General features: G+C 35.9%; 2 protein-coding genes across 2 annotated transcripts; both read left to right on the forward strand.

Annotated features, from left to right (window-relative positions):
• The first annotated feature begins 6,036 nt into the window (after nucleotides 1-6,036).
• LOC122645324 (MLP-like protein 423) lies at nucleotides 6,037-6,894 on the forward strand. The gene is made up of 2 exons (XM_043838638.1): nucleotides 6,037-6,220; nucleotides 6,620-6,894. The coding sequence occupies exons 1-2, from the start codon at nucleotides 6,037-6,039 to the stop codon at nucleotides 6,892-6,894; spliced, it is 459 nt and encodes a 152-aa protein (XP_043694573.1).
• Nucleotides 6,895-14,159: 7,265 nt separating this feature from the next.
• Nucleotides 14,160-17,234, forward strand: LOC122645440 (MLP-like protein 423). Its single transcript, XM_043838741.1, has 2 exons — nucleotides 14,160-14,346; nucleotides 16,942-17,234. The coding sequence occupies exons 1-2, from the start codon at nucleotides 14,163-14,165 to the stop codon at nucleotides 17,211-17,213; spliced, it is 456 nt and encodes a 151-aa protein (XP_043694676.1). The 5' UTR covers nucleotides 14,160-14,162; the 3' UTR covers nucleotides 17,214-17,234.
• The last annotated feature ends 1,207 nt before the right edge of the window (nucleotides 17,235-18,441 follow it).

Below are 18,441 nucleotides of genomic sequence, written 5' to 3' on the forward strand. Positions count from 1 at the left end.
GTGTAATTTCAGCTCTAAATTCATAAAAGAACAAATATAATACTAGTCATAAAAACAAAATCAATCCATCGCATCTCCCTCCATTAGGTTAGCAAAACTATGTTGCATCAAAGCTTTATATGAAACTAGGGAAATCTTATCGTAACCAAGGTTGGTGAAAACAAAATTTTTTTTTCTCCTTTTAGTATTTGTAGGTGCAGCGGACGGAGAGTCGCTGAGCGTGCACCCGGGGGGAAAGAAAGAAAATGAAAAAATGAGAGTCGCTACCTAGATTTAGGGTCTAGGACCCATGAATAGTGCCTCTCCTTTGCAAAAGGGACGCTAAATTAACTCCAATGACTCAATGGATGGTCTGCTCCAGATCTCTGGGTAAGTGTCAAGTTACGGGTTGAAAAAGTATTAGGCACCTAGCAACTGCCCGGCCGACGGCTGGTTTTCCTAAACCAAACTTTGTTGTGTACTGTTGTGTTATACATATTATTCACCTAATTAAACTAATTTTTTTGAAGATTTTTGATTAACTTGATTGAAATTTATTAACCTAATTAGGCTAATCGAGATTAATGTTTTAATCTTAATTACTATCATTAGGCTAGATGATTATGTACATTATACATCCTAGTTAAGCTAATTAATGAATTTTACCTAAATTAGAAAGCCTAACTCTATAGTCAAAAAACATGGTTGACTGTAAGAAAGAAAACCAAGTTTAATTATATCATAGTAGGACTGCAACAGGGTCGGGTTGGGCCGAGCTTTATAGAACCCTAGCCCAACCCTAAGTCCCCTTAGCTGGGCCCAGACCCGACCCGACCCTGATTCAGGGCCAGAAAAATCCAACCCTGACCTGCCCTCAGGGTCGGGCCGGGCAGACCCTGATTGGCCCTAATCATGGGGAGGGGAAAAGAAATGCATGGGTTGGAATGGACTGGGAAGAACTTATTAATTTTACATAAAATAACAATATAATAAATTATATATAACACTTATTGTCTTAATGTGGGTGAAATTTAAAGTCTATAATGTATAAATTATATCAATATATATTTTATAGTATAACTTAAATCAGGGTCGGGCCGGGCCGGGCCAAGCTTAGCTCAAGACCTCAACCCTAACCCAACCCGACCCTAACTGAGGGCCAGAAATTTTCAGCCCTGACCCACCCTCAGGGCCAAGTATTTCAGCCCAGACCCTGTTCGGGCTCAGGGCGGGCCAGGGCGGGTTCGGGCCGACAGGGCTAAACTTGCACCCCTATATCATAGAGAAGGACAATCATTGATAAGCAAAATAGTTCATAGACCAAAATAGCTAAAATTACAAAAATGCCACTAAAAGGCCAAAATTTATACAAAGGCATGAAATCATATTTAAATGCTGTAAATAAGCAAAACATGATTAAATAACATTAACATCATGCATTTGGATCATCGAGAGCACATGAAATGCTAAGGAAATGTGGGGTGGTAAAAGTATCAAAATGCCCCTGTTATGGCAAACATGTAGAAAATGCGGACTTATGCTTTAAACATGTTTATTAATGTTACAAGATGCGGCAAAAGTAGCAGGAGCCTTTCCGGGGTCCTAAACAAGGTTTAGTCACAAATTGACTAAAATGCCCCTAAGGGCAAAATGGTAAAAGTGTCAAAAGACACTTAGAATCATTGTAGGCATCGAAAGTGATGTTAAACATCCTAAAATGACTGAACACACCAAATGATATTTCTAGAATGATAGTCTGGGCTTGCATTTGGTAAATTACCAAAATGCCCCTAGAGGGCGAAAATGACTTTTTATGCATATTTATCAAGCATGATGGTCATGTATGCATATGAAAATATCTCAAAACATTCTACAACAGCATGTAATGCATAAAAAACATTTTTTCTGATTTTTCCAGCATTTTTCATTATAATTAGAAAAATGACATTTATATCCCTAAATGGGGGCGGGGAACACATATAAAAACGATCAAACATGCATGACAGTGGATAATGATTCCATAAAATCAAGCATGATGAAATATGCATCCCATAATTTTTTTGTGAATTTTTATGCATTTATACTATTTTTAATATTTTCTGAAATACTAAAAAAGAAGGGAAAACAAAGAAAAATACAAAATCCCCATCACAGATCCGAATTGGATCAAACCAGAGTCCATTCCCACTAATCAAAACATGATCTTTAAAATGGTTTTAATAACTTTGTCCAAATACCCACCCACATGTTCAGATTTTACATAATCTGAAATTCTTCACAGGGGCAAAAATATTACAAAAACCATGATTTGGAGCTTGAAAAAATTAATGAATATCAAACATAGTGGTAAACATCATCCCTGAAAATTTCAGAATTTTATCACTCTTGAATTATTTTTAACATTTTTATAACAAAAAAAAGACCTTTGTTGTAAAGAAAATCAAAAGAAATACCTAAAAATAAGTAAAAAATATGGGAAAATACCCTTGAGGCGTGGAAGTGCCTAGGCTCAGCTTGAGTAACCTTTTTTGACCGCAAACAGTCGCCGGAAACCTCCAAAAACCGCTCCAAGTGTGGTTGCTCCGAACGACAAGAGTGGTGAATAAGGGGTCTTTACGAAATTTTATGTGAATAATGACGCATAATCTATGGATGAGAAAACCATGGATTGAAAGCGGAGATCAAGGACTACGTGAAGGTAATTTTTAACTAATTTTTCTCCGTCCCAAAACCCTCCAAATGGCCTCATATTTATAGGAGAAAATCTGTTCGAGGAAAGGTCTCAAAGACCCTTGGGGCCTTAATGGCTGGGGATAAGGTGAGTGATGGGCTCGCTGGGCTTGCGTGTGCTTAGGTCTGTTTAGTTGCAAAGGAAATTAAAGGGAATGAAAGTAAAAAATTTCAAATCTAAAAAATGAAAAAGAAACCAACATTTAGTAATTATTTCCGTGCCTATGAATTATATTGATTCTGAATTTTAGATTGATAAAAATGACACAAAATCCAAAGTTCAATACTTATTTTCAATGCCTGTAGGTCCATTATACAAGCCTAAAAATATTTATGTAGACATTCAATAATATCCCACCCATGTTTGCTACATAGCAAGTGGTGACAACTCTGTTGGACTTTGGATGGTGTTGTTTTCGTTGTTATCAACATAGTCAGTTGAGCAAGGCACTTACATGGATCAGGATCGTCTCCAGGGACCAGTGCCTAGGGTGATGCCAGGGGGCATCCAACGGTTTTTTAAGATCTTTGCACTAGACCTATGTTGAAGGTTTCTTCTTGAAAATTGTAGCCCTTCGAGTCTGCTTTACACAAAAAAATAATCAGGTTAATGAGAGTTCAGATGAGGAAGATATGACCATTTTTCCTTATTTGTAATTCTATGATGCTTTAGACTTAAATTTCATTCATTTCTTATTTTTTGTTTCAAGCTGAAATTCGACCAATGAAATGAATGGGGAAAATGGGAAATGTTCACTCGGTGGGATGAGAATTCCCTTGTACATTCATTCTATCCATGGCCAAGTCTTTGTGGCAAAGCCCAGCCTCAAAATCATTGGGCTGATAATTCCCTTGTCCAGTTAGCAATCGGATTCAGCCCAAGACTGAACCAAATTGAGGCTAATAGCCAAAAACCGATAAGGGATCGAAACCGACTGACCAAATGCTAACCGGTTTCAATTTCATATCGACAAGTAGACCGGCTACAATCTGTAGTTTCTTCCTGGCAAGTATTTTTGTAGTTGAAGGATGCTATCTTCGAACCACCATGGACATTGTCTGAGTATGTTATCCCTCGCCTTCAAATCTTTGAAACTTGCTTCTTGTTTGAACACTACCAACCCCAACCAGAAAATGTCGAACTCGGATCGAAATTATTGGAGACCAACCTTATACCTAATTTCTTGTCCTTTTTAAATTTTGTCTAATAAGATTGAAACCATAAGAAGGTGACAATTCTCAATAGTTCTATTGATGCATCCGCAGAATATTATCCTCATTAATAAAGGTTCTGATTATATGTTCTCTTAAGAGCTGCTCCCACAATAATTCCACTTAAACCATTCAAGAATGGATTTGTTATATTTTCTCTTAAGAAATGCTCCCTGCATGCTTCCATTTGATTTTATTTTAGTTTTGCGTGATAATGACCGTTATAACATGCATAACGTGATGATGATAATAATTATGTGTTGGACGAATTATTATTATTATCATAAAGGTTTGTTATTTTTCTAAATCTCATAAGTTATGTATTCTGTCATGTGGGTAGGTGATATGTAATGTCCCAAGAATACGGTTTAGTATTGGTCCGCTTGGAAGATCGTTGAGGGGGTGCAAACTTAGTACCACATCGGTTAGGGAAGGAGACACGGCTGGGTATCAGGAGGTTTGGGAGATCAGTTAGGGGGTACAAACTTAGTCTCACATCGGCTAGGAAAGGATATCCTGAGCTATTGATAAAGAGTAATCTCCTCTACTTGGTATGACGCGTTTTAAAGCCTTGAGACCCATTGGGCTAGAGAGGACAATATCATGCCAATAAAGGGGCTAGGTCGTTACATGATATGTCCATTCCAACCATTGAATAGAGAGGATATGGTCTTGATTAGCTACATGTAAAATTTTGTAGTATAAATCAATTAAATATCACTTTTTGTATTTGCAAACATATTGTGTATGTCCATGTGAGATATCATTTAGTACTTTCCTAACTATGAAAGGAAATAGATTATTTAAACTTAAAAAAATTATTTATAAAAATAAAATAAAATAATGGATGACTCAGAATCCTCTCCAATCAAAACATGTTCAATTGAGTGCAATCCTTTGCAATCAAAACAAGTATCAAGGCACCGTATTATGTTTGCCCCTTATTTTTTGTGCTTGGCCGATTGAAAAATCTAATACCCTATAAAAGATTGCAATATGAGATCGTTATTGTTCTTTTTTTTGGGTGATCCAGTTTTGATTCTCCTGCAGTCTTTGGGTTATTGTTTGTGTTTCTATTGTTTTTCTTTTTGTTTGTCTGGACATAATGTCTCATGGTGGCATCTTTGTAGAAAATTACTTGCTCCATTTTCTATCCGGTCCATTTTCCCAGGTCTCTCTAATAGGGGATGAACCCCACCCAAGTAATGTGTTCGGGCAGGAGGTAGAATGGTCATTTCTGCCCTCCCCCTCTATTAGAGGAACTTAGAAAAATGGAACAGATAGTGATCCCATCTTTGCCTTGTAATATTCTTTTTCTTTCTTTTGTTTGGGATTCAATATATTTATTTATTCAAAAAACAAAATCAAGGCATATATTGGATAATACAAGCAGCCAATATAGATTTGTCAAAAAAGGTGCATTTTTGTCCTATGCAATCAAAACATGTGCAATTAAGAAAAAGTTTGTACCAAATGGGACAAAAAATAAAGATTTTTGGCATAAACTGCCAAATTGGAAAGATTGCTTAATGATATTGTAATTCTCTCAATCACTAATAATATAAATTATAAAAAAAAAAAAGATGGGTGTCAACCTCACAAACATAAAGAGGGGAAAAAATAAAGTAGATAGTTATTTCATCTTTGCCTTGTAATATTTTTTTTCTTTCTTTTGTTTGAAATTCAATATATTTATTAATTTATTTAAAAAACAACATCAGGGCATATATTGGATAATACAAACTGTCAATATAGATTTATCAAAAAAGGTGCCTTTTTGTCCAATTAAAAGAAAAAGTTTGTATAAAATGAGACAAAAAAGGAAGACTTTTGGCATAAACTGCCAAATTGGTAAGATTGCTTAATGATCTTGTAATTCTTTCAATCACTGATAATATAAATTATAGAAAAAAAAAAAAAAAAAGGACGGGTGTGAACCTCATAAACATAAAGAGGGGAAAATTTTGAATAAGAGGATATATCAATCTATGAAACCAAAAGGGGAAATAGTTTACTTGTAAGTACTATAAATACTAAATCTATGCATCTCAATTCTCAATTACTTCATAGCCTTCTTATTTCTTCATCTCTTGCTTCTGACGAATATTAGGAGAAATGGGTCTTAGTGGAAAGCTTTCAGTGGAATTGGAGATCAAATCCTCTCCAGATAAGTATTTTCAAGGTTGGATTGATCATAAGACCCTATTTTCCAATGCTCTTGGTGATGACCATAAGTCTGACATACATGAAGGAGATGGAAAGAGCTTGAACTCCATCAATTCCTACTGCTATGTCTTAGGTAAGACTAGATGGCTAACCCTGAAGTTGTTTAATTAGAATGATTCTTTTGTAATGTTTCACAATGGCAAAGACATTTAAAAAAAGGCAGAGTTTCCCTCCACCTACGGTAATTGGGATCTCATTCACCGAGGAGCAGGAGAGGGTGGAAATGGGTATCGAGAGTGTATTTTGGAACATACAAAAACCCTAGGATGGTGGGTGAACCGTCCTCTATGGGTAGAGGAAAACTTTGTCCATTCTAATCTTGTGACTCACTCTATTTTGTGAATATGCAATAAAGATCGGTCGGTATTGGTATCGACAGTGACCGATACTTACTGTGAATATTATCAATTTCAATTTTGTATTTTTTTTTTTTTTTTGATGCAATGTTTTTACTGAATTATGTTAAACACAGATGGGGTTAACGATGTCACTACCTGCAAAGCAAAGGTGGAAGCCATGGATGTAAGGAACAAATCAATCACTTTCAATTTATTTGATGGACATGTTGGAGAGCTTTACAGCAAGTACAAGCTGAATGCGCATATCTTTACAAAGGATGGCAAGAACTTTGTGAAATGCACCATAGAATATGAAAAACTAAGTGAGGAGGTCCCTGAACCTATTAACTATTTGGATCTTAAAACCAGGTTCTGTAAGGGTTTGGATGCACATCTTCTTCAAGCTTAGAACCAAGAAGTTGAAACCCTAATGCTTGGCTTATTAGTGATCACAGATGGCAACTAGAAGCATAATTCTAGATTATATTGCTTGTTTATGAGTGCCTGTTTCTTCCTAAGTTGAGAAGTTTGTGTGTTATGTTAAATGTTTGTTTTATTATCTCTAAATCTATGTACTTTTGTAATGATTTTGGAGTATTATAATAAAAAATATGGTCACTTAACTTTTATAATAAATTTTTGGGCATGGATAATATTTTCACGCTCCCCACGTGTACTGGCATGTTCGACACCACATGTTCAGGGAGGAGAGAGAGAGAGAGAGAGAGTACTAGGGAGGAGTGTGTGTGTGTGAGGTGTGTATTAACTGCAGTGTGTATATGATATTTTCTAAATTTTTGTTGAGGTTATTGTCTTTAAAAAGGCAAAAGTTTTTCCTAGTCTAGACTCATCGACCGACTAAAAAGTTGTTATGTGTGTCTCGAATTCATGTACCCGTTTCGAAGATTGATCCGCTCCGACATATTTTGGTGGTGATCCAGTTGGTTTTTTTTTTTTTTTTTTTTTTTTTGAGATTTGTGGTGGTGGCGGAGGGATTGGGTCTAGCCCATCACTGATCTCGTTAAGGGTGTGGGGGCAAAGCTCTCGCCTCTCGCGATATGGTTTGACCTGATTCGATGGAGGAGTATTTATATTCTTTACCCGTCTGGTAGTAAAGAAGTCGAATTTGGGGGTTTTCGTGTTAGGATTTTGAGAAGAGAGAAACAATGCTGTTATGGGTGTTCTCGAGAGATCTCCATTGTAATTGTTCTTCCATTACATAATGAAACATCTTCAGCTCTGTCTGTGGACGTAGCACATCGTATTGGTGTGTGAACCACCAATTTTTGTGTCATCTTGTTCTGTTTTTGTTTTCTGCTCATGTTTCTTTGGTGTTTGTATTAATCAAAACTCGTCCTATTGGACAAATTGCGGCTGAAATTTTGTATTCTCATTCTCAAAATGCATATCTTAGCCTTATTTTTTGGTAGAATTCTTGACCCTTTTTTTTCTTAGTTTTCCTGTTTACAACTTTCCCCTCACTCTTTAATCCCTCAACCCAAACCATTTTATATTAAGGTGGGATTTGATTCTCAAGACTTAGCAACAATTTACCATGAAAAAATAAAATCACATCATAATGCCATTGAATACAGGGCTCTTCATCTCAACAAAGTGTGTAATTTCAGCTCTAAATTCATAAAAGAACAAATATAATACTAGTCATAAAAACAAAATCAATCCATCGCATCTCCTTCCATTAGGTTAGCAAAACTATGTTGCATCAAAGCTTTATATGAAACTAGGGAAATCTTATCATAACCAAGGTTGGTGAAAACAAAATTTTTTTTTCTCCTTTTAGTATTTGTAGGTGCAGCGGACGGAGAGTCGCTGAGCGTGCACCCGGGGGGAAAGAAAGAAAATGGAAGAATGGGAGTCGCCACCTAGATTTAGGGTCTAGGACCCATGAATAGTGCCTCTCCTTTGCAAAAGGGGCGCTAAATTAACTCCAATGACTCAATGGATGGTCTGCTCCAGATCTCTGTGTAAGTGTCAAGTTACGAGCTGGAAAAGTGTTAGGCACCTAGCAACTGCCCGGCCGACGGCCGGTTTTCCTAAACCAAACTTTGTTGTGTACTGTTGTGTTATACATATTATTCACCTAATTAAACTAATTTTTTTGAAGATTTTTGATTAACTTGATTGAAATTTATTAACCTAATTAGGCTAATCAAGATTAATGTTTTAATCTTAATTACTATCATTAGGCTAGATGATTATGTACATTATACATCCTAGTTAAGCTAATTAATGGATTTTACCTAAATTAGAAAGCCTAACTCTATAGTCAAAAAACATGGTTGACTGTAAGAAAGAAAACCAAGTTTAATTATATCATAGTAGGGCTGCAACAGGGTCGGGTTGGGCCGGGTTTTATATAACCCTAGCCCAACCCTAAGTCCCCTTAGCTGGGCCCAGGCCCGACCCGACCCTGACTCAGGGCCAGAAAAATCCAACCCTGACCCGCCCTCAGGGTCGGGCCGGCCGACCCTGATTGGCCCTAATCATGGGGAGGGGAAAAGAAATGCATGGGTTGGAATGGACTGGGAAGAACTTATTAATTTTACATAAAATAACAATATAATAAATTATATATAACACTTATTGTCTTCATATATAATATATTATATAAAAAAATATGGGTGAAATTTAAAGTCTATAATGTATAAATTATATCAATATATATTTTATAGTATAACTTATATCAATATATATATTTCACTAACCAACGACCTAATATTTCACCGACCCCAGGCAATATTTACGACTGCGGCCGGGCGCAGGCGGGTTCGGGCCGACAGGGCTAAACTTGCACCCCTATATCATAGAGAAGGACAATCATTGATAAGCAAAATAGTTCATAGACCAAAATAGCTAAAATTACAAAAATGCCACTAAAGGGCCAAAATATATACAAAGGCATGAAATCATATTTAAATGCTGTAAATAAGCAAAACATGATTAAATAACATTAACATCATGCATTTGGATCATCGAGAGCACATGAAATGCTAAGGAAATGTGGGGTGGTAAAAATTACCAAAATGCCCCTGTTATGGCAAACATGTAGAAAATACGGACTTATGCTTAAAACATGTTTATTAATGTTAAAAGATGCGGCAATAGTAGCAGGAGCCTTTCCGGGGTCCTAAACAAGGTTTAGTCACAAATTGACCAAAATGCCCCTAAGGGCAAAATGGTAAAAGTGTCAAAAGACACTTAGAATCATTGTAGGCATCGAAAGTGATGTTAAACATCCTAAAATGACTGAACACACCAAATGATATTTCTAGAATGATAGTCTGGGCCTGCATTTGGTAAATTACCAAAATGCCCCTGGAGGGCGAAAATGACTTTTAATGCATATTTATCAAGCACGATGGTCATGTATGCATATGAAAATATCTTAAAACATTCTACAACAGCATGTAATGCATAAAAACATTTTTTCTGATTTTTCCAGCATTTTTCATTATAATTAGAAAAATGACATTTATATGCCTAAATGGGGGCGGGGAACACATATAAAAACGATCAAACATGCATGACAGTGGATAATGATTCCATAAAATCAAGCATGATGAAATATGCATCCCATAATTTTTTTGTGAATTTTTATGCCTTTATACTATTTTTAATATTTTTTGAAATGCTGAAAAAGAAGGGAAAACAAAGAAAAATACAAAATCCCCATCACAGATCCGAATTGGATCAAACCAGAGTCCATTCCCACTAATAAAAACATGATCTTTAAAATGGTCATAATAACTTTGTCCAAATACCCACCCACATGTTCAGATTTTACATAATCTGAAATTCTTCACAGGGGCAAAAATATCACAAAAACAATGATTTGGAGCTTGAGAAAATTAATGAATATCAAACATAGTGGTAAACATCATCCCTGAAAATTTCATAATTTTATCACTCTTGAATTATTTTTAACATTTTTATAACCAGAAAAAGACCTTTGTTGTAAAGAAAATCAAAACAAATACCTAAAAATAAGTAAAAAATATGGGAAAATACCCTTGAGGCGTGGAAGTGCCTAGGCTCAGCTTGAGTAACCTTTTTTCACCGCAAACAGTCGCCGGAAACCTCCAAAAACCGCTCCAAGTGTGGTTGCTCCGAACGACAAGAGTGGTGAATAAGGGGTCTTTACGAAATTTTATGTGAATAATGACACATAATCTATGGATAAGAAAACCATGGATTGAAAGCGGAGATCAAGGACTACGTGAAGGTAATTTTTAACTAATTTTTCTCCGTCCCAAAACCCTCCAAATGGCCTCCTATTTATAGGAGAAAATCTGTTCGAGGAAAGGTCTCAAAGACCCTTGGGGCCTTAATGGCTGGGGATAAGGTGAGTGATGGGCTCGCTGGGCTTGCGTGTGCTTAAGTCTGTTTAGTTGCAAAGGAAATTAAAGGGAATGAAAGTAAAAAATTTCAAATCTAAAAAATGATAAAGAAACCAACATTTAGTAATTATTTCCGTGCCTATGAATTATATTGATTCTGAATTTTAGATTGATAAAAATGACACAAAATCCAAAGTTCAATACTTATTTTCAATGCCCGTAGGTCCATTATACAAGCCTAAAAATATTTATGTAGACATTCAATAATATCCCACCCATGTTTGCTACATAGCAAGTGGTGACAACTCTGTTGGACTTTGGATGGTGTTGTTTTCGTTGTTATCAACATAGTCAGTTGAGCAAGACACTTACATGGATCAGGATCGTCTCCAGGGACCAGTGCCTAGGGTGATGCCAGGGGGCATCCAACGGTTTTTTAAGATCTTTGCACTAGACCTATGTTGAAGGTTTCTTCTTGAAAATTGTAGCCCTTCGAGTCTGCTTTACACAAAAAAATAATCAGGTTAATCAGAGTTCAGATGAGGAAGATATGACCATTTTTCCTTATTTGTAATTCTATGATGCTTTAGACTTAAATTTCATTCATTTCTTATTTTTTGTTTCAAGCTGAAATTCGACCAATGAAATGAATGGGGAAAATGGGAAATGTTCACTCGGTGGGATGAGAATTCCCTTGTACATTCATTCTATCCATGGCCAAGTCTTTGTGGCAAAGCCCAGCCTCAAAATCATTGGGCTGATAATTCCCTTGTCCGGTTAGCAATCGGATTCAGCCCAAGACTGAACCAAATTGAGGCTAATAGCCAAAAACCGATAAGGGATCGAAACCGACTGACCGAATGCTAACCGGTTTCAATTTCATATCGACAAGTAGACCGGCTACAATCTGTAGTTTCTTCCTGGCAAGTATTTTTGTAGTTGAAGAATGCTATCTTCGAACCACCATGGACATTGTCTGAGTATGTTATCCCTCGCCTTCAAATCTTTGAAACTTGCTTCTTGTTTGAACACTACCAACCCCAACCAGAAAATGTCGAACTCGGATCGAAATTATTGGAGACCAACCTTATACCTAATTTCTAGTACTTTTTAAATTTTGTCTAATAAGATTGAAACCATAAGAAGGTGACAATTCTCAATAGTTCTATTGATGCATCCGCAGAATATTATCCTCATTAATAAAGGTTCTGATTATATGTTCTCTTAAGAGCTGCTCCCACAATAATTCCACTTAAATCATTTAAGAATGGATTTGTTATATTTTCTCTTAAGAAATGCTCCCTGCAGACTTCCATTTGATTTTATTTTATTTTTGCGTGATAATGACCGTTATAACATGCATAACGTGATGATGATAATAATTATGTGTTGGACGAATTATTATTATTATCATAAAGGTTTGTTATTTTTCTAAATCTCATAAGTTATGCATTCTGTCATGTGGGTAGGTGATATGTAATGCCCCAAGAATACGGTCTAGTACTGGTCCGCTTGGAAGATCGTTGGGGGAGTGCAAACTTAGTACCACATCGGCTAGGGAAGGAGACACGGTTGAGTATCAGGAGGTTTGGGAGATCTTTTAGGGGGTACAAACTTAGTCTCACATCGGCTAGGAAAGGAGATCCTGAGCTATTGATAAAGAGTAGTCTCCTCTACTTGGTATGACGCGTTTTAAAGCCTTAAGACCCATTGGGCTAGAGAGGACAATATCATGCCAATAGAGGGGCTAGGTCGTTACATGATATGTCCATTCCAACCATTGAATAGAGAGGATATGGTCTTGATTAGCTACATGTAAAATTTTGTAGTATAATTCAATTAAATATCACTTTTTGTATTTGCAAACGTATTGTGTATGTCCATGTAGAAAATGATATTTGGCTACGGACCATATTTCTTACCGTCGGAAAAAATAGGATTTCATGTAGTGTATATCTATCGGTACTCTCCTAACTATGAAAGGAAATAGATTATTTAAATTAAAAAAAATTATTTATAAAAATAAAATAAAATAATGGATGACTCAGAATCCTCTCCAATCAAAACGTGTTCAATTGAGTGCAATCCTTTGTAGTCAAAACAAGTATCAAGGCACCGTATTATGTTTGCCCCTTATTTTTTGTGCTTGGCCGATTGAAAAATCTGATACCCTATAAAAGATTGCAATATGAAATCGTTATTACTCTTTTTTTTGGGTGATCCAGTTTTGATTCTCCTGCAGTCTTTGGGTTATTGTTTGTGTTTCTATTGTTTTTCTTTTTGTTTGTCTGGACATAATGTCTCATGGTGGCATCTTTGCAGAAAATTACTTGCTCCATGTCCTGTCCGGTCCATTTCCCCAGGTCTCTCTAATAGGGGGTGAACCCCACCCAAGTAATGTGTTCGGGCAGGAGGTAGGATGGTCATTTTCGCCCTCCCCTCTATTAGAGGAACTTAGAAAAATGGAACAGATAGTGATCCCATCTTTGCCTTGTAATATTCTTTTCTTTCTTTTGTTTGGGATTCAATATATTTATTTATTTAGAAAAACAAAATCAAGGCATATATTGGATAATACAAGCAGCCAATATAGATTTGTCAAAAAAGGTGCATTTTTGTCCTATGCAATCAAAACATGTCCAATTAAGAAAAAGTTTGTACCAAATGGGATAAAAAAGAAAGACTTTTGACATAAACTGCCAAATTGGAAAGATTGCTTAATGATCCTGTAATTCTCTCAATCACTAATAATATAAATTATAGAAAAAAAAAAGGTGGGTGTCACCCTCACAATCATAAAGAGGGGAAAAAATAAAGTAGATAGTTATTTCATCTTTGCCTTGTAATATTTTTTTTCTTTCTTTTGTTTGAAATTCAATATATTTATTTATTTAAAAAACAACATCAGGGCATATATTGGATAATACAAGCTGCCAATATAGATTTATCAAAAAAGGTGCCTTTTTGTCCTATGCAATCAAAACATGTCCAATTAAAAGAAAAAGTTTGTATAAAATGAGACAAAAAAGGAAGACTTTTGGCATAAACTGCCAAATTGGTAAGATTGCTTAATGATCTTGTAATTCTTTCAATCACTGATAATATAAATTATAGAAAAAAAAAAAAAAAAGGACGGGTGTGAACCTCATAAACATAAAGAGGGGAAAATTTTGAATAAGAAGATATATCAATCTATGAAACCAAAAGGGGAAATAGTTTACTTGTAAGTACTAAATACTAAATCTATGCATCTCAATTCTCAATTACTTCATAGCCTTCTTATTTCTTCATCTCTTGCTTCTGAAGAATATTAGGAGAAATGGGTCTTAGTGGAAAGCTTTCAGTGGAATTGGAGATCAAATCCTGTCCAGACAAGTATTTTCAAGGTTGGATTGATCATAAGACCTTATTTTCCAATGCTCTTGGTGATGACCATAAGTCTGAAATACATGAAGGAGATGGAAAGAGCTTGAACTCCATCAATTCCTACTGCTATGTCTTAGGTAAGACTAGATGGGCTAACCCTGAAGTTATTTAATTAGAATGCTTCTTTTGTAGTGTTTCACAATGTCAAAGACATTTAAAAAAGACGGAGTTTCCCTCCATCCATAGTGAATGTGATCTCATTCATCGAGGAGTAGGAGAGGGTGAAAATGGATATCGGGAGGGTATTTTGGAACATATAAAAACTCTAGGATGGTGGATGTCTATTCTAATCTTGTGACTCACTCTATTTTGTGAATATGCAATTAAGATCGGTCAGTACTGGTATCCATGGTGACCGATACTGTGAATATTATCAATTTCAATTTTTATTATTATTATTTTTTTTGATGAAATGTTTTTACTGAATTATGTTAAACACATATGGGGTTAACGATGTCACTACCTGCAATGCAAAGGTGGAAGCCATGGATGTAAACAACAAATCAATCACTTTCAATTTAAAGGAAATGAAAGTAAAAATTTTCAAATCTGAAAAATGATAAAGAAACCAACATTCAATAATTATTTCCGTGCCTGTGAATTATATTGATTTTGAATTTTAGATTGATAAAAATGACACAAAATCCAACGTTCAATAATTATTTTCAATGCTTGTAGGTCCATTATACAAGCCTAAAAATATTTATGTAGACATTCAATAATATTCCACCCATGTTTGCTACATAGCAAGTGGTCACAACTCTGTTGGACTTTGGATAATATATGATGGTGTTGTTTTCATTGTTGTCAACATAGTCAGTTGAGCAAGACACTTAACACGGATCAGGATCGTTTCCAGGGATCAGTGCCCAAGGTGCTGTCAGGAGCATCCAACGGTTGAGCTGTGCTGCACATATCTTAACGCACGTCTAGGGATGTGTGCGGCACAGCCTAACAGCTGGTAGCACCCTGGGCGTGCTGGACTCCCTGGAGATGAGCTAAATTCCACTTACACAACGGTTACGTCCATAGTTGAACAGTGACGTATGTGTCGATCAGTACAATTGGGCCAATGTTAGTGAGATGTAGGGCAGTTGAGCAGATGGAAAGTACAATATAGTAGTGATGTGACAAATGTGTGCTTGACATGGCAGATGAGGTGTGTGTGTGTACAACCATTGATATGGTTAGTATGTCAGTTGGCATGCCAGGATCGATATGTGTGACATGTAGCAGTGACAGCAAGCTCATACTGATGCCTTCAACATGGTTTTGTATGTGTATTACATGGCATGATGGTGATGTGTTCATGGATGTGTTATGATGTGAATGCATGATAGTGAATACTTGATGAGCATGAGAATTGATGCATGAGTTATGATGGCACAGTGCATGGGCATGTTTTGATGATATGGCCTATGGGATAGGCTTCTGTGGCATGTAGTAGTTGGGTGGTGGTGGAAAGGGAGCGCATATAAGTCATATTAATGATCAATTTTAAGATTCTTGCAATAGACCTATGTTGAAGGTATCTTCTTGAAAATTGTTGCACTTGAACTTTCAGAGTTCAGACAACGAAGATATGATCATTTTCGTGGAGGACGTTCATTTTGCTAGTTTTTTAAATCAGTGGACGGACGTCCGTTTGATAGGTGTCATGTTCATGATGGTTTTGATGGGAAAAATAACTTTATCTCAACGTTTTTATTCTAATAAAACTCCATCAACATGTGGATCACATCTTCTCAACAATCCCATCTCGCCTTCCCCCTTTAAACAAACGGGTTAAGAAAAAATTAGCAGCAAGTGGGAGAAAAAAAAGATATACTTTTGGCATAAACAACCAAATCTTTTGGTAAGATTGATTGCTCAATGATTAAGCAAAGTTTTCAATCACTAATACTAAATTATAGAGAAAAAGATGATGTGACAACCGCACAAACATAAAAAGGGGAATAGTTAATATTTACGTATTATATATAAGGAAGAATGTTCTCTGTGCCGACTCTCAATTATTTCATAACTTTCTTATTTCTCCATCTCCCACACTTCTTAGAGTAGAGTTTTTTCATCTGTTCTCCAATATTTATTTTTGAAGAGCAATGGGTCTTACTGGAAAGCTTGCAGTGGAAATGGAGATCAAATCCTCTGCAGATAAGTATTTTCATGGTTGGATAGATCATGGGGCCCTTTTTTCTTAGGCTCTTCCTGATGATCTCCATAAATCTGAAGTACATGAAGGAGATGGAAAGAGCTTGAACTCCATCAATTCCTACTGCTATGCCTTAGGTAATTAGACTAGATGGGCTGACCCTGAAGTTGTTTAGAATGATTCTTTTGTAGTGTTTCACAATGTCAAAGAAGTTTGAAAAAACTGCAAATTTGTTTTATAGATATTAGTACGAAATTTTAATAATTTAAGCAAGGGAAAATGATTTGCATAACACCAGATGTCTCTCCCCTTATTGTCAGAATTTAAAGGGGTCGGGTTTCTTCATTCGCCCAAAACTGCACTCGGGCAGTGTAGGGAATCCTCTCCAACACTCTATTTTATGAATATTCAATAAATGACCAATCTGTATTGGTATCGGTGTCGATACTGTGAATATTATCCATTTCAACTTTGTTTTTTGGTTTTTGATGAAATGCCTTTGCTGAGTTGTTAATCACAGATGGAGATAAAGTTGTCTCTGCCAAAGCAAAGATGGAAGCAATAGATGAAGAGAACAAATCAATCACTTTGAATGCATTTGGTGGACATGTTGGAGAGCTTTGCAAAAGCTACAAGTTGCATGTGCAAGTCTTTGCAAAGGATGGCAAGAACTTTGTGAATTGCACCATAGAATATGAAAAGCTGAGTGAGGAGGTCCCTGAGCCAATTACCTATTTGGAGCTTGTAACCAGGTTCTCTAAGGGGTTGGATGCACATCTTGCTCAAGCTTAGAACCAAGGAGTTAAAACCCTAATGCTTGGCTTATTAGTGATCGCAGATGGCAATTAAAAGCATAATTCTAGATTATCGTGCTTGTTTATGAGTACTTGTTTCTTCCTAAGTTGAGAAGTTTGTGTGTTATGTAAAATGTTTGTTTTCTTATCTCTATATCTATTTACTTTTGTAATGATCTTGAAATATTATAATAAAAAATATCGTCACTAAACCTTTATCATAAAGTTTTTGGGCAGGGGATAATATTTATACCCTCTACAGGTGTATTGTCATCTTCGACACCAAACAATAGGTACATGGGAGGGAGTGTCTCATATATGATTCGTATACAAGGGGTCCACATGGTCAGAAAGGAGAGAGACAGAGTGTGTTAGAGACTATCAGGAAGGAGCGAGAGTGTGTGAGAGGGTTTGTATTAACAACAGTGTATACATGATATTTTCTGCACATGCATAAGCTTCAAACTCTAGTTTGGAAGCCATTCAATGATTCTAGGTTGATGGTGTAAACATGAAAGTTGTAGGATTTTGAGTCATCTTTAAAGTAAAAAAGAATCAACTCAATCGGAGATCAGACATGAGAGTTATGATTTGATTTTCAGGTATGACGCATATATTTCAAGAAAAAATCAAAAGTCTCAACATATAAGTCATATTAATGATCAATTTTAAGATCTTTGCACTAGACCTATGTTGAAGGTATCTTCTTGAAAATTGTAGCCCTTCGAGTCTGCTTTACACAAAAAAATAATCGGGTTAATGAGAGTCCAGACAAGGAAAATATAACCACTTTTCCTTATTTGTAATTCTATGATGCTTTAGACTTAAATTTCATTCATTTCTTATTTTTTGTTTCAAGCTGAAATTCGACCAATGAAATGAATGTGAGATCCTACAATTGCATGGATCCATCTACATTCCAATGTGATAATTGGTGACAAATCTAAGCACCACCAGCTTTGATGATTCAATTAGGTACTATACCTATATCCAAATCGTTTATCGAAGAATGACTTCTCTATCGATACTGTGATCCTGTTTATGCTTCCGTTGCGATCGCATTCTCGATGCCTTCAGATCTATCCAAACATGAAAATACTTATCTGCATAGGATTTGATCTCCATTTCAACTGAAAACTTTCCTTCAAGACCCATTGCTCCTAAGGTTCACAAGAAAATTGGAAAACAGATGAAACTCGATCTTAAGAAGGGTGGTGGAAGATGAA

The sequence above is a fragment of the Telopea speciosissima genome, chromosome 11 (assembly GCF_018873765.1).
Source record: "Telopea speciosissima isolate NSW1024214 ecotype Mountain lineage chromosome 11, Tspe_v1, whole genome shotgun sequence".
NCBI lineage: Eukaryota > Viridiplantae > Streptophyta > Magnoliopsida > Proteales > Proteaceae > Telopea > Telopea speciosissima.